Below are 16,234 nucleotides of genomic sequence, written 5' to 3' on the forward strand. Positions count from 1 at the left end.
CCTGAGACACAGTTGTCACATGATCGTGTGTCACACACGGGTGTGTGCCCCGAATGTGTGTAATAGTTGCATAAGTGTAGTGTCGCACACGAGCAGAGACACGGCTAGGACACGACCGTGCGTCTCAAGTCAGTGAGTTACATGGGCTGGGACACGGCCATGTGTCTCCTGTTTTTAGGCATTTTAAGTTTTCACCCTAAACTTCTAGAATTGTTTCAAATTAGCCCCTATTAGTTCTAAAATCATTTTTAGAGACTTGTAAACTCATATTTAGGACTGTATGCATACTTTTCACTATGATTTGAATAAAATAGCTTGCATTTAAATTATGATTGATTTTGTAGTAATGCTCGTAACTCTAATCCATTGATGGGGGTTAGGGGTCTTACATGAGGTGAGCTTGTTTTTATTTATTTTTGTTCTATATTTAGGTAGTTCATTTTCTGTTGCCACAATATCTACTAATATAAATTCTATGCCCATACTTAATGGGACTAATTTCAATGAATGGAAAAGGCACTTACTTCTAGTGCTTGGTTGTATGGACATAGACCTTTCACTAAGGGAAGAACAACCCGAACCTCTCACTATGGAAAGCACCTCTTATGTCAAAAGGGATTTTGAGAGGTGGGATTGTTCAAATCACATGAGTCTAATGATCATGAAGCACAACATTCTAAAAGCCTTTAGGGGCACAGAATCTGAAAAGATTACTCAGGCCAATTGTTTCCTTGACAAAAATGAGAAACGTTTTGCTAAAAATGATAAGGTTTAGATGACATTACTTCTGACTTCTTTGATGTCTATGAAGTATAAGGGTTAAGGAAACATGAGGGAGGACAATTATAAAGATGTTTCATGTTGCCTTAAGACTTATGACACTTAAGGTCGAGCTTTCTGAGGAATTGTGTGTTTTTATGGTTTTGGTATCGCTTCCTGCACAGTTTAACCAATTTAAAATTCGTTACATTTGTCAATAGGAGAAATGGACTCTAAATGAGCTTATTTCTTATTGTGTGTAAAAAAAGGGAAAGGTTGAAACATGATATGTCTGAAAGTGCTCATTTGGTCAGTACCTCTAAAACAACAGCTTACATTCTGAATACAATACTCACTAAAGCAATTGCAAAAACACCTTATGAGCTTTGGAAAGGTCGAAAGCCGAGTCTAAAACACTTTCACATTTGGGGATGTCCAACTGAAGCAAGGCCATATAGGCAACATGAAAATAAATTGGAATCCAAAATAGTAAGCAACCACTTTATTGGTTATTCTGAGTAATCTAGGGGTTATGAGTTTTATGATCCCACAATTAGGAATATTTTTGAGACGGGAACTGTAACTTTGTTTTTAACGATTTTGAGTTCGGATGGAGAAATAAGGTTAGAGACATTTCTTTTGAGGAGGAATTGGATTCTAGCTCAATTCTTGCTATCACTTTTGACGATGTTTAGGTTCTTATACCTATAATTGATCAAGAAGTGAATCCAGAACCTTAATAAGACAATGTTGAACAACTCCTTATTCAAGATGAAGTAATTTTTCCAGAAAAACAAACTCAACAACCTCAAGAACGAATGTCATTAAAAATGTCCATTAGAAAAAGGATTATAATGGCTTTACTGTAGTATTTTGACCTTGAAGTTAATGATTTCTTAATGCTAACATTGATCATACATTTATATGGCGCAACTAGAAAACTTTGTGCCTGATGCTGCAAAGTTAATGATTTATAAATTAAAGAACTTCATCTATGGGCTTAAGCAGACTTCTCGTCAATAGTATTACAAATTTTACCAAATGATTATCTCATTCGGTTTAGAGATAAATTTGGTAGATAATTGTATATACCACAAGTTCAGTTCGAGAAAGGTTTTGTATTTGGTTTTATATGTTAATGACATACTGCCTGTCACTAATAAGTTAAGTCTCGACCAATACTCGAGAATGATTTTGAGATTAAGAAAATGCATAAAATTCCCTATGTCTCAAGAGTGGGGAGTATAATGTATGTTTAGGTTTGTACACATTTGAATATTATGTACACTGTTGGGGTGTTAGGTAGATATTTAAGCAACCTTGGTTTGGACAATTGGGTAGCATCCAAGAGGATTATGAGGTATCTTCAGAGAACAAAAGATTACATGCATACATATCAGAGGTTTGATAAGTTAGAGATCATCAAGTATACAGACTCTGATTTTGATGGAATATTGATGCAAAATTTTGTCACTAGGGTGCAAATTGTGACAATAATTGGTAGTCCTTTATTCCAATAACAACAGTAGCACATCAAAGTCAAAACACATAGACTTTAAGTTCCTAGTTGTTAAAGTAAAAGATCAGAGTGGTTAGATGCCTATAAAACATATTGAGACAAACTTCATGATTGCGGATCTGCTTACTAAGGGACTACCACCCAAGGTTTTTCATGAGCACACTGCTCATATGGGTGTAATGTCATTTGAGGATATTTGGTTTTAGTGGGAATTTGTACTTTTTAATTTAGTGAGAAAATAAATCAAATGACACATTTTTAGTTATTTCAATTTATGAATATTAAGTTTATTTTCTACAAAAATGATGTTTATTTGGTTTTTTCACACTCTGAATTTGGTAAGGTTTGATCTCACTAAGGTTTAAGGAGGACCAATTGGAAATCGACATGTTTAGATCATATTGCATGTAATTTCCATGCTACACATCCATACTTGATCTATGTCATTTGGTTGTATTAATATTTGTGATCAGGGATGGATTTAATTACGATATATGTAATGAAAGTCGCATTGGTTCTATGTTAACATAATTAATTGACGAGATTGTTCGAAATACCTTTTTGGATATGATAATAAAGTTTTGAGCTCATGAGGTTATATAATGACATGTAATTATAGAGTAACTAATATATGTGGTCCAAATGGGAGATTGGTGGAAAATATGGACATCACATAGATAATAAGGTAATTACATGTTATTATTTACTATCATAATAGGTTAGCCTAAATTAAAAGTGATCTAATTTGGTTAAGGTTTATTAGGCTTTAATTATTAAATAAAGTATGGGTCAAATATGTGTAGATACTCTAGTAACTAATTTCTAATTAATGATGAGCTGATTAAAAATTAGGGTTAATGTGCAAAAGTTATATATTAGGGTTATGGTACCCAAATTACACATAAGATAACTTTTTTAATACCTCATCTTTAGAAAAAGGAAGAGTGACCTTCTCTAAGTTACTTATGTGCTAATTTGGAAGATCAAAATAGTAAGATCCGTAGATTTCAAGAAATTCGATGAATTTAAGTACGCTTCCACATCTAGTTTTGTTCTTGATTTATTCTTAATGATTTAACATAACAGATCTTAGTTTATGGTTTATTAAGTTTTATATCAAATATTATTTTACGGTTCTAGCAAAAACTTCTATTTATAAAAAAAAATCATCCTAATATCAGTAATTCAGTAAACTTATTAAAAATGAAATAAATTAAATTAAAAATAAGAGAAGGGTGATAACAAGAATTAAAAATGGGTGTCTTTATTAGTTAGTAATTTGATCCAGGTAGATGAAGGGTAGCTCGAGCTAATAGGGCATTAAATAGATATGGTTTTTAGCTCAGCCATCATAATTCATAAACCTGGCAGCAGTAGCGAAGGCATATTCATTCACTGGAAGATGAAGAAACAAGAAGAGCAGAACATGGAAATGAGTGTATGGATATGAGAACAGTTATATTTGGACGTACACACAATATTAAATGGAGCATTTGATTTGAAAATCTATTTTATCCTGACTCGGCATCCATTGATCAATCTTCATCAATGGACACCCTGAAAATGACAGAGTGTTGTAATGTCTGCACAAGAGGCTGATTTTTCCTTAGTTGAAGGGCTTTGTGTTTGCGAAACCCAGCAATGGTCATCGATCAACTACTATAAGCTGCCAAAGAACCCATAACCCCTCCTAACTTATAAATAGGGGATAACACACTTCAACGCACTCAGGCCTACGCCCACGCCCACGACCTCTTGTATTAGAAACAATGTTCATGCCAATTGAGCTAAGACTTTATCAACTACTATTGTAATGATTTAATCCACATATTCCATACTCCATTCATATAGATTATGTATGTCAATTTTAACATAAATTAAACAATTTATTTATGTAAAACAAACTTTCAAGCATTCAATAAATATTAATATATAAAATATTTTAGATTGATATGATAGAGATATTGGATTAGTTTAAAATTTTATATGCATGACAATTATAATGATCATGAAAATTTTAACGGTTAAATGATTAAAATATTAATCATACTAAATTATACGAAAGTAGTGTAAGTGGGTTCCACCTCCTAAAACAAGATAAACTACTCAGTTGGCCACTCAACTTTTAGAGCGCTTTTATTATGATTACCCAAAAAGAAATCCTTACAATTTCATTATCCAATTTTTAGAGCGCTTTCATTTTAGTGACCCAAACATTAAATCTCTAATGGCGGTTGATTGTTGACTGTACATGTCACATTACGTTTACACTTCTATTTTAGTCACCCAAAAAACTATCTTTATTTTAAGTATTGATCGGGGTAAAAAAAAGATTAAAGTGAAAAACAATAAAAACTAAAATAATGCATAAAGTAATTTTCAAACTATACTTGTTTATTGCTTTGCTAAAAAAAGTTCTAAATTTCTTTTCAATATTGAAATTTTAAATTTCAAAACATTAAAATCAATTAAATAAATTATTTAAAAAATTATCTCTTGTGTCAGTTGATTTGTTATTATAAAATTAAAATTAATTAATTTAATTTCCCAAAATAAAATTTTAAGATTTAGAAGGAGATTAGATTAATTAATTTCATTAATTTTAATATTATAGTAACAAGTAGATTGACATTATTAAGGGATAAAATTTTTCAATAATTTACTTAAATTAATTATTTTAAATTAATTGCAAGAATTTTTTTTCTTTTACTTTGGCTTAGCATGAAAGATTTAAGATGGTATAATGAAAAGAAATTTGGGTTCCATAGACAATTATTAAAGATGGATTATTTGAAATTATTTTAATCTGAAAACATAAATTAATTAATTTTATTAATTTTAATATTATAATAATAAATTGGTTGAGATTCCATAACTTATTTAATTGATTTTGATGTTTTGAAATTTAAATTTCAAGATTGAAAAAAAAAATTTAGAATTTTCACAATAGGATAAACAAGTACAATTTAAAAAAATTTAATGTATTATTTTAGTTTCTACCCTTTTTTCACTTTAATCCTTAACTTTTTACCCGGATCAAAAGTTAAAAAATTATTTTTCGATCACCAAAATGAAAACAAAAATTGGGTGATCAAATAAAAATGCAAACATGATTTAACTTGTAGAATTAACTACAGTTAAAAATTTAATGCTTAGTGGACTAAAATAAAAACCTCCTATGACGAAATTGTAAATATTTTTTAACCAAAAGAGAAGCAGTGGGTGACTAAGCGGAAAAATCACCCTAAAAGATTATATAAATTGGGTATGTAGGTGGAGAGAGTTGGAGGCCATTGATGAGGGACGACACAAGAGAACATGAATCAGAGTAGACAGTGAGAGAAAGACACGGAATTAATGGGTTGATTTGATTTACTCAGAAACTAAAAGCCAAACTTCACTTTAACCAAATAAAGAAAAAGTAATATTGCCAAATTTCACCACCTTTAAATATAATGGTTCTATTATTTTTATTATTTTATTTTAAATGAAAATTTTCATTCAACTATTAAAATATTAACAATGTGTACTTTATTATTGATAGAGATACTTTTTAAAATAAATTTATAATTTTTTAGAATTTTTTAAATTTTTTAATTCTTTTTATTTGTATGAAGTGTAATATAGTTGTCAGTAAATTTTTTTGCCTAAAATATCTATCACATTTATAAAAAAAATTTATTGAGTTTGTGTCATTTATCAATAAGAATTCAACTCAGTTAAAATATTTATTTTAATATCTTTTTATATTTAAAATAAATTATATTATTTGAGAATATTTTAATCTTTTTATTTTTTTTAAAAATAAAAAATATATATACATATGGGAATTTAAACTTATACTCTACATTTAAATTTTAAATTTTAATTTCAAATAACATTTCTATTATTTATCGTATGTTATTTTTAAATATAAATATATATTTTTCAGAGGTATATCAAGTTTTTAGTAAAAATAAAGCAATTTTTACTATTATGAATTTAGTATCTCACACTCCATCGTTGTTTGCATGTGATTTTTTTCCGAAGCCTCTTGATTCAGCCCAAGTAAATGAAGAAAAAATAAATTAATGATTAATAATTGAATAAAAGAAAAAGTGTGTCCAAATTGTACTTTGAAATGGGTAGGATTCTTTTTTTCCTTTAAGATTGAATTTATACTATTGCTTTTTATTAAGCTTATATTATAAGTACGTCAATTCTTTTACCTAAATTATTTAGCATGCATAGAAGGTTGCACTGCTACAGTACAAAAATGTACACTCTTTTATAAATATATTATAAATAAGAGAATAAATCATTCTTTTTCCATGGCTACAGATATTAACGTTTCTACTTTGATCCAAGGGCTGTATATGGATCTCAACAGTTCCTAATCCTAGAAATGCCATATGCTTCATATAATGATAAGCCCAACCAAAATATCAATGTAACTCCACCCTTGAGGTCCTTTGAGGAATGGGTAATGAGCATTTTAATCTAGTATGGTCATTATTAATTCACCACACTTCTTTTCTATCCTTCTCCCTTATTTATCCTTCATATATACTGCTCCACAACTTTATTTATATATATATATATATATATCACCTTCTAAACTTTGATTCCTATACAAAGTGGTGGGGAGAATGGGTAACATTAAAATAAGCCACTTACTTTTGATACTCTTCACTTTCTTCCTTGCAGCACATGTAATACAAGGTCATAATCAGCCTCTAGCCATTCCTATTTCTTCCTTACAAAGACCACCTTTTCGTTTTCATTTTCTTTTATTAATCCCCTTGGCAGAATCTTGACAAGGCTTTTGATGTGGGAAATTCATTTCCTAAGCTTATGTTATGAATAATTTCTTAAATACTAGTACAGGGATGAGCTCAAATCCAATAGTTCTATGTCTAAAATAGTGATTTTCTTCCATTTGCTTGCTAAATCAAGTTGCATCTTGCTTTGCAGGATCTAGAACTCAAGTTTTACTTCCTTGCCAACATCAGTCATCTCATTCTCCTCCATTAAATTTGCAGCTAAGGGTATTTTTCATTTTTTCATTAGAAATCCTAATATTTCCTTTCCTTCTTTTATGATTGGGCTGAATAATTTTGTAGGCAAGCAATGAAGCTGAAATGAAAAAAAATTCAAGGAGATTGATGATTGGATCAACGGCGCCAACCTGCACTTATAATGAATGTAGAGGATGCAAATACAAATGTAGAGCTGAGCAAGTTCCAGTTGAAGGAAATGACCCAATCAATAGTGCATATCACTACAAATGTGTTTGTCATAACCCTTAAATCAACTCTAGTGTATGTTTGATTTTTGGCTGGGCATCTATGGTTCAAAATGGAGAAGATATTAGAAACTAGGTTTCTCACTTCATCCAAATACTATTTTTGTCCTCCAAATATAAGGATTATAAATATTGTTGTCCAGTTTACTTGTTCTGGTTTCCTTTTGGCACATCAAGAGCTTTTTTGGCTATGGTTCAATTATAATTTTCTTGAAGGAAAATTTTATCATTAAGCTTATTTGAATTGTATGGATATATCTAGATATTTGAATAAGGTGTGTATAATCAAGAATATACCCCTTGTCAACTTGATCAACTTTATAATCTATGAACAACTATATTATATTTTGGTTAAGTGGCATGTTTTTGAGTTTTTCACCCTTTCTTTCTTCATGGATCAGGCCTATTTTAGTTATCTTTAGTCCACAGAAGAATGAAATGGAAAGAATGACCTAAAACCCCATATAGATACAGCTTTTGGTCATTGAGAATTTGGAATTATAGCAGGCTTTGACAAAGCTATGCATTCACTTCACATAGCTAATATTCTTTCTTTGTTTTGTTCAATGAGAACAAGAAACAACAAGCTGAATGTGACATAACTATGCAATGGGATTTTTTAAGGGTTTAGTACCAATAAAGGCCCATTTCTAAAATTATTTACAAAAATGGGCCGTTTCTAAAAATAATGACGGGTATGGACCGAAAACCCAAAAAAGCGCTAACGTGGACGTGTTTTTAGGGGATATCCCAGAAAAACACTTCCACGTCAGCACTTTCTTCTTTGTGTCAGGCAAAAGCGTTTTCACGTCACTGCGCTTTAGTAAAAAGTGTGGACAAGGACGCACTTTTGGCTGTGCAATCCCCCAACGGTCACCTCCAACAGCCCCTCTTCCCCTTTCCTTCCTTTCTCATTTCCTTTGTCACCACCAAGTTGTCGCCCCTCACCACCATCCACCTGCCCCTTTCCTCCCTCTGATTTCCCTCTGTCCCCTCCTTCTAGCCGCAAACCACCCCAAACCCTCTATTTCCCTTTCGAAAAACAGCTTCCACTCCCCCACCTCCGAAACACCCCCTTCATCGCCTCACCTTCGGCCATCCCTCAGTCCCTGTCGCCATCCGTACCTCATCCGACCCATAATGAGTCGCGTATTATTACTTTCTAAAATCGGCGGTACGACATGTCATATGAACGTCCCTGAATTCAGAGCTACTTTAGGACTCTATACTGAGGAGTTCATAAGTGTCGAGGGGTTTCTCACTTTATACCAGCACATCGAATATTCGTCGCCTCTATGCTGGACAAAGCTTACGGCTAGCACAACACCCTATGATCCAAGTCGGTCGAAAGCGACTTTCTTACCTCCAGCCTTGCGCTATATTCATGTCATTTTGGCTCACACATTGACCCGTCAAAGAAAGAGCATCGGAGTCGTCGATACATTCAATGCTTATTTTTTATGGAGCATGGCCACGGGGCACACCTTTGATCTTGCCTACTTCATCGCCCTAGCTTGCTGCCATCAGACAGAACGCAATAGGAAGGGTCCTATCTGTTTCGGCCCTTACATTACTCGACTTGCACGACACTTCGATCTCCTCGACACTCCAAAATAGAGTTCATCCTTCACACTAGTTAGACAGATGTCTCCATAAGGATTATCAAGCATGAGTCACATGAGGATGATCGAGCGACTGCGTGGAGTGGATCCTCCTCGATACTGATTATCTCATTCTGACCGTCAGGATGAGCATGAGAACTTCACTAATGATGTTCCTTTCCACCACGAGGATCCACCTCATCATCCATCTCAAAGTCATCGTACTACTACTTCTGCTGCTACCTTCGCAGAGCTCTCCGAGCGGTTCACTCATTTCGAACGGCACTGTTTTGAGCAGTTCAACAATATTGATACGACTTTGCAGCAGATCTGTCAGCAACTCCATATATCTTCTTCAGTGCTGGTACCTCATGATCCCGGTGCCTCTAACAATGAAGATAACTGATTTGATTTCTTTTTTTTTCAGTTTTACTTTTATCTTTATTTTATTTTTATTTTTTGTTGTTTTACTTTTATTTTCTTAGACTTCTTTTGTTTACTATCTTTTGAACTATGTTTTTATTTTTATGGTTATTTCTAATCAAGTTTGTAACCTTTTAATCTTCTTCATTATTTGTGTTTATTTTCTTATCAATTTGCTCGGAATCATGCACTACATTTAGATTTGCCTACAATTCTGATTTTTACTATTCTGGCAAATTCATCCATACTCAGGGAAGTTTTAGTTTTCTCCCTCTCTTATGATATTCTACTTATATTGTGTTTATATCTATTTGTACATTGAGGATAATGTACATCTTAAGTGTGGGGAGGTGATTCATTTAATTATTAGAAAATCCCTGAATTATTTCTTGTGTTCAAGTATTATTCTCGTACTTCTATTAGATTGAATTATTTTTTATTTGGGATTGTTGCTGATGTGTTTTGGATTAACTTGTAGATATTTGTGCATTGGTTTATTTAAACTTTAAGATATGAGAGAATCAAGCATGATAAGTTTTTTTTTTCAGAATTAAAAATTTTAGGTTGTTTTCCTTAATTGATGTATTATCTTGAAGTTTTAAATTTGCAAGTTTGACATCAAAACCCTAATTTTTTGTGAGATTTTGAGCCTTTAGAGCATACATTATACATGTTCATTATATTATTGTTTCTGAGTGTGCCAACTTGATTTGTTATTCTAGAACTTGCTTTGATTATACATCTCAAGACCACACATTTAATTTGATATACTGGGATGATAAAGGCACTTAGGTTTAACCCACTTAACCGATAAAAAGCCTACCTTTTAAATTAACCCTTAGTGAACCCCGTTGAACCTAACACACCTTTTCTTGATTGATCCGTTAATGTTAACCCATAATCTATTTTTTTTCGTTGTGACTCTTTCTTGTTTTATTGACTCCCTTTTTGTCAAGATTTGATTTGGTTAGTTACCTAACTATACTATTTTGTTTGATTTGTTGATTATTTCTTATTGTTCTAGATAAAAGAAAAAAACAAAAAATGTATCGAAAATATATATATCAATTATTAATTAGTTCTATGTTGATTGAGCTTGAATAGTTAAATTCATATTTTAAGAAAAAGCTCGTTATTTATTCTTGTTTATTCTTTATTGATGCACTTGTTTTTAATTTAGCATTTTTTATTTTTTCTAGTATGGTAAGTTATCAACTTTTCTGGCATTTCTCCGCACTCTTAACCTAAGCCCCATTACAACCTCTTAAAGACCTTTTGATTGGTGTGTCATATCATTTTATAGTGGTGGAGATTTGATTTTCAAGCAAGCCAATGGTAATGACATTTCTTGTTTGACTGTTGAGTGCATTTTTATTGAACCTTAAACACTTTAAGTGCTTTGAGTAAATCTTTAACGGGGATGTCAATTCTTATTGATTTTGAATTAAAGGTAATTATTTAAATAAGGGGGATATACCTATGTTTTCATACTTTAAAAACTTTGGCTTAGATTGTTTGAATATTTGGTGCCCTTTTAGTCGAATTGTCAATGCATGATTATTTGCAAATTATTCCGAGATATTATTGATGAGAATTACAAGTTGAGAAAGATTAATTTTAATGTGAGTTGAGGATTTTGCTTGAGGACAAGCAAACGCTTAAGGGTAGGGATATTTGATAAGTGATAAAAGTAACATATTTTAATTTCATTCTTAATCCGTTTTTGGATCATTATTTATGCAAATTAGTGAATTTTATGCTCCTAATTCTTTTAATTCATGTTTCTATACCTAGGTGAGCATTTGGGAGCAAAAGGAGTGAAAGTTAGACAAAAATAGCAGATTTCAAAAGCCACATGGGCTGGACACAGCCATGTATCAACCCATCTTGATTTCGCAACTCGCTTACCAAACACGTGGAAAAACACAATTTTGGGGCTTTCTGAGCATTCTAAAGTTTATAAATACCAAATAAAAAAGAGATATGGGAGCCATCAGAGAACATTGAAGAAAACAACTCAAAGAACACCATTGGAGCCAACCCTGAAGCAAATTTCCATCAAGATCAAAGACTTCCTTTTAGTTTCTTTTGAAGTTTTTATGAGTTCCTTTGTTTTTTGTGGTTTTTCTGACTTGAGATGTTTTTATTCAGAATTATGAACTAATTCCCTAGATACCTAAAGAAGATGAACCCTATGATGAATTCTATTATTTGATTTATGTTTTACGTGATAAATACTTGATTCTTGTTCTCAATTATGTGTGCTAATTTCTTGTTTTAATATTTCTGAGATATTAATTCATGTTTAATATGCTAAAATCAGAGGAGCAAAAGTCCTTGTTTAATAGTAGATCTAACATAATTGAGTGAAGTTGCATGCAATCCTAGAAATAGGACGACATAAATCTACTGGATTAGAGTCAAATCTAATAAGGGAATCTATAGATCGAGTTAATGCGATAATAGGGGTTTTAATTAGAAAGAAATTTTAATTAATCAACCTAAAGTCAGTTGCTATTATTCTCGAAAAGTTGCTCTTATTCTCGAAAGAGATGTTAGCATAATTTAGGAATTTATGCGGATCAAGTTACCAAGTGAATAAATAGTTTAATTAAGATTCATAATAATAGATGAAGTCTAAGTGGATTCTTTCCTGGGTATTGTCTCTCTCATTGGTTATTATTCAATTATTTTCCTAATTTATTCTCTATTGGGTTCTTAGTTAAATTAGTTTAGTAATTTTAGTTTAAAACCCATAACTCCAATTTGTTGGTTAAATAATAGAAATCGGTAATTACTAATATTTTTAGTCCTTGTGGATACAATATCTCTACTCACCATAGCTATACTATTTATCAATAAGTGTACTTGTCTTTGTCGTATTTTTAGTTAGCCTCGTGACACATCAGTGATTGTTCAGACAGGTCATGTTGTGGGCAACTCACACATAACTTCTTGTATCACTCCCGATAGTCATAAAGTGACTTCATTTCTTTTTGTTATATTCCGACTATACTTCTCTTCAATTCGACTGCTTGGGCTGTTGGGAAAAACATATCAAGAAATAACCAAGACATCAATCCATGTATTAACAGACCCTGGAGCTAAATAGAATAGTCATTCCCTAGTTAAGTCGACTAATGAAAAATGAAAAGCTCAAAGTTTAATTTGATCCTCGGTTACTCCCTCTGGTTTCATGCTTAAACAAACCAAGTAGAATTCTTTCAAATGAGTGTGGGGGTTCTCATTTTTCAAACCACGAAAAGTGGGCAATAAATAAATTAATCTCGATTTTAACTCGAACAGTGTTTCACCCGCTGGGTAAGTTATGCATAGTGGTTGTTATTCATCTGATGCTGTTGCGGGTTGGTGAATGGTTTGATCTATCATTTCCTTTGGTTCGTCGAATGAGAAAATATCTTCGGTATAAGATCCTACTTCAAAAGTGGGTTGTGGTTGTTTATCGCACCAAATAGTTTTTCTTCGAAGTGTTCAAGTCAACTTCTCTATTTCCGGTTCAAATGCTAGAGTCCCTGGTTCTGACTTGGTCATAAAGAAAACAAACAAAAATTAGAAATTTTCACCAATCCCCGGCAACAACGCCAAAATTTGATGGGCATCGAAACCACCAAATATAAATTCCTATGACAAGATAACACTAAATAGCAGTATAGAGCAGTAGGGTCGAATCCACAGGGACTGGCTATCCAATTTTGCCTTTTTTCATGACCAGAATTATTGTCGCGGTACAGTTGTGCCCACGACCTGTGCGTTGTAAGCTAAAAAAATAAAAAAAAGAGGGGTTTTAATTGATAAAGATAATAAAATAAATAAATACGTAGTGTAATAAAATAAAAATAAGAACAGATTCGAAATTGCAAAAATAAATTTAAGCAAATAAAATAAATGAGTGAATAAAATATTCTAAAGCTTAGCCTTAGCCTCAGTACACCACGAATTTGAATTGATCCTTGAAAGAAGGTTTTTCCTTCCAACCGGTAAATTGGTTATAGCGATTGAGTATGCCTCAAACCACCAGCTTTTCCTCTTGTAGTTGGTTTCGGTACGACTTGCAAATCGACCATTGTTAAATTTCTAATCACGTGACACGTGCCTGTAATTTAAGACTTCGACAATCTTGCAATCTGAAAAGCTCAACTCGAATTAATGGCCTCAACCGTGTAGGTTGTTTAAATCTGATCATTATCTCCCTTGACGGAATCCAACTGGTTTTTCCCACTTGAACACACCAATTTGTTTGCGGGATTTTGAATATAGCACGGCTGACTCAACTTCCCAACTGTACGCCAAACTATTCCAACCCAACATGCACTTTTTGAATTGAAATCGAATCAACTGTAAGGGACGAATTTATACTATCTCATATACCGGAGAGATAGCGAATATCGAATTGCAAAGTATTTAGTGTGGGTTCATATCTCACGATTACTTTGTCAGAGCGATAATCGGACTAAGGCTAAAAAGGAGACTTAGTTAATCATGAAATAAATGATGCTAAATGGAGTATGGAAGTGACTTTTAATAAAATTTGTGGAAAGGGAAAAGGGGAAAGGGCTTGGAAGGCAAATAAGCTAAAATGTTGAAAGTAAAAGAAAGAAAATAAAATGGCAGAATGAAGCAATGAAGCAGGAAATGAAAGAGAAAAGAATTGATTCATGTCAAAGCCAAGTCTGTCTAAGTATTTATACACACTTCTAGTGCTAAATAGCTAGATTTTCCTTAAACGTTATCACTAGATAAATCAAAATTTTAAAAATCAAATTTAAACTAATTACAAAATTTTAACAATATCAAAAATAATTTGATCTTTATCCAACCAATTTCAAATCTTCAATCTTTATCCAGTCAACTTCAAATCTTCAATCTTTCAATCTACCCCTACTCTTTACTTTTTGTTCCAATTTAGCCCCTTTTTATATGATTTTGAATTTCAGCACACCAACTTCATTCCTGATAAGAAAAATCTAAATTTAGTAGCACCTTATTCGATAATTAGCCAAAAATAAATGCATTAAAAATTACAAATTTATCTTGATATCAACCATTTATATTTTTATTTTTCACGCTTTTTCCCAACACTTTTCACACTAATATGATTTAGTTAATACCTCGAATTAATTTCTCTCAATTCACAAGTCTTTTTAATTCCCTGTGATATCTAATTACCTTCTCCGCTAACACTAATGATTCCTATTTTATATACTTCAAAAATTCTAACACGTGTAAATCTTGAAATAACATTATTCTCATCTCAAGGGTATTAGGGATGTTACATTTATTCCTTTTATTTGGGTCATTTTGGTCGTTAACCTTTAAATTTTAGTCAAATTGCTTGCTTTTTTATAGAAAAATTGATTGAACTACTAAAATTTTAATAACATTGATGTGATAGCTCACGTGGCATTTTATGTATACTTTACTACTATCATGGATAAATTTTCTAAAAATTTTTTATGAACTTTGTTGATTTTTTAAATATTTTTATTTTTTGAAATTTTATGAATTATACGTGGACTACACACTGGTGGCCACATCAATGTCGTTAAAATTTTAATAGTTAGTATGTTTTTTCTACCTAAAAGCAAGCAATTTGATTAAATTTTAAAAGTTGAAGACCAAAATGACTCCCAAAAAAGAATAAGGGCCAAAATAACAAAATGATTAAATGCTAGAGAGTAAATGCTAGGGGCTAAATTTATTATTATGCGTGTATATTTCAATGAAATTCTTTAAAAAAACCATTTCAATTTATTGTTTTTCTAAAACAATGTTAATTCACTTAAAATTATTTTTTACTACTAAAAATTATTTTTCGATTATAAAATATTTTTAATTTGTTTGTTTCTCTTAAAACAACTCCCGAAATAAGTTTAGAAAAAATTAACAAACACAGGAAAATGTTTTGCGTAGAACTATCCAAACCCCAAAAAATACAAGATTTTTCAAGAAATCATACTATTTTTCAGAAATAATTTTTCGAAAGCAATTTTCAGTGAAATAAAGTATTTTTTATTTAAAAACTATATAAAAGTATGAAAAGACAAAAATGTCATTAAAGTAATAGTAGTAGTCATTTAATAAAATAGTTTATTAGTAATTTACTAATCGAGATAGTACCCATTAACCTATGACATTAACTCAGTCAAAAATTTTATTAATAATATAGATGGATAATCTCAATATCACGTCTTAGGTAATCTTAAATTTTGAGAATAATCTTCATTTTATGACTATTTTATCCTTCAATTTTATAGTTTTGGTCAATTTTATCCTATAAACCAAATAAAAAATCATTTTTATTAAAAAGAAAAAATTGTGTTTCTATTATTTTTGAGTGGATAAATATTACAGTTGTTTTAATAATTAAGATAAAATTTAAAAAATCTATGTTTTGGTGATATTTGCATTTAACATTTTAAAATATCCTACTATACACTAAAAAAAAGCAAATTCAGCTCAAGGACAATTTTATAAAATGAGATTTTAAGTAATTTAACATTCTAAGAAAATGAAGCAAATAGAACGATGAAACATTTTCGATAATGTGATAAATAATCTTATATTTTAATAATTTCATTACCAACCCAAAAATAATTTCTTCATTCTATAAGCTAAACACATTACTTA

The 16,234-nt window shown here is 31.2% G+C and overlaps 1 protein-coding gene across 2 annotated transcripts; it reads left to right on the plus strand.

The window, feature by feature from the left end:
• The first annotated feature begins 6,604 nt into the window (after window positions 1-6,604).
• On the plus strand, window positions 6,605-7,783 carry LOC121219058 (EPIDERMAL PATTERNING FACTOR-like protein 9). Of its 2 annotated transcripts, none has more exons than XM_041096551.1 (3): window positions 6,605-6,740; window positions 7,232-7,305; window positions 7,381-7,783. In XM_041096551.1, the coding sequence occupies exons 1-3, from the start codon at window positions 6,737-6,739 to the stop codon at window positions 7,564-7,566; spliced, it is 264 nt and encodes an 87-aa protein (XP_040952485.1). In that variant the 5' UTR covers window positions 6,605-6,736; the 3' UTR covers window positions 7,567-7,783. The 2 variants fall into 2 exon arrangements, with proteins under 2 accessions (XP_040952485.1, XP_040952484.1); XM_041096550.1 differs by lacking the exon at window positions 6,605-6,740 and adding an exon at window positions 6,865-6,979.
• Window positions 7,784-16,234: the final 8,451 nt, after the last annotated feature.

This window comes from Gossypium hirsutum, chromosome D07, assembly GCF_007990345.1.
Source record: "Gossypium hirsutum isolate 1008001.06 chromosome D07, Gossypium_hirsutum_v2.1, whole genome shotgun sequence".
Taxonomy (NCBI): domain Eukaryota; kingdom Viridiplantae; phylum Streptophyta; class Magnoliopsida; order Malvales; family Malvaceae; genus Gossypium; species Gossypium hirsutum.

Coding starts and splice junctions, on each gene's coding strand:
- LOC121219058 (XM_041096550.1), top strand. CDS start 6,907: ATGGGTAACATTAAAATAAGCCACTTACTTTTGATACTCTTCACTTTC. Junction 6,980..7,231: donor TGCAGCACATGTAATACAAG/GTCATAATCAGC, acceptor CTTGCTTTGCAG/GATCTAGAACTCAAGTTTTA. Junction 7,306..7,380: donor CATTAAATTTGCAGCTAAGG/GTATTTTTCATT, acceptor ATAATTTTGTAG/GCAAGCAATGAAGCTGAAAT.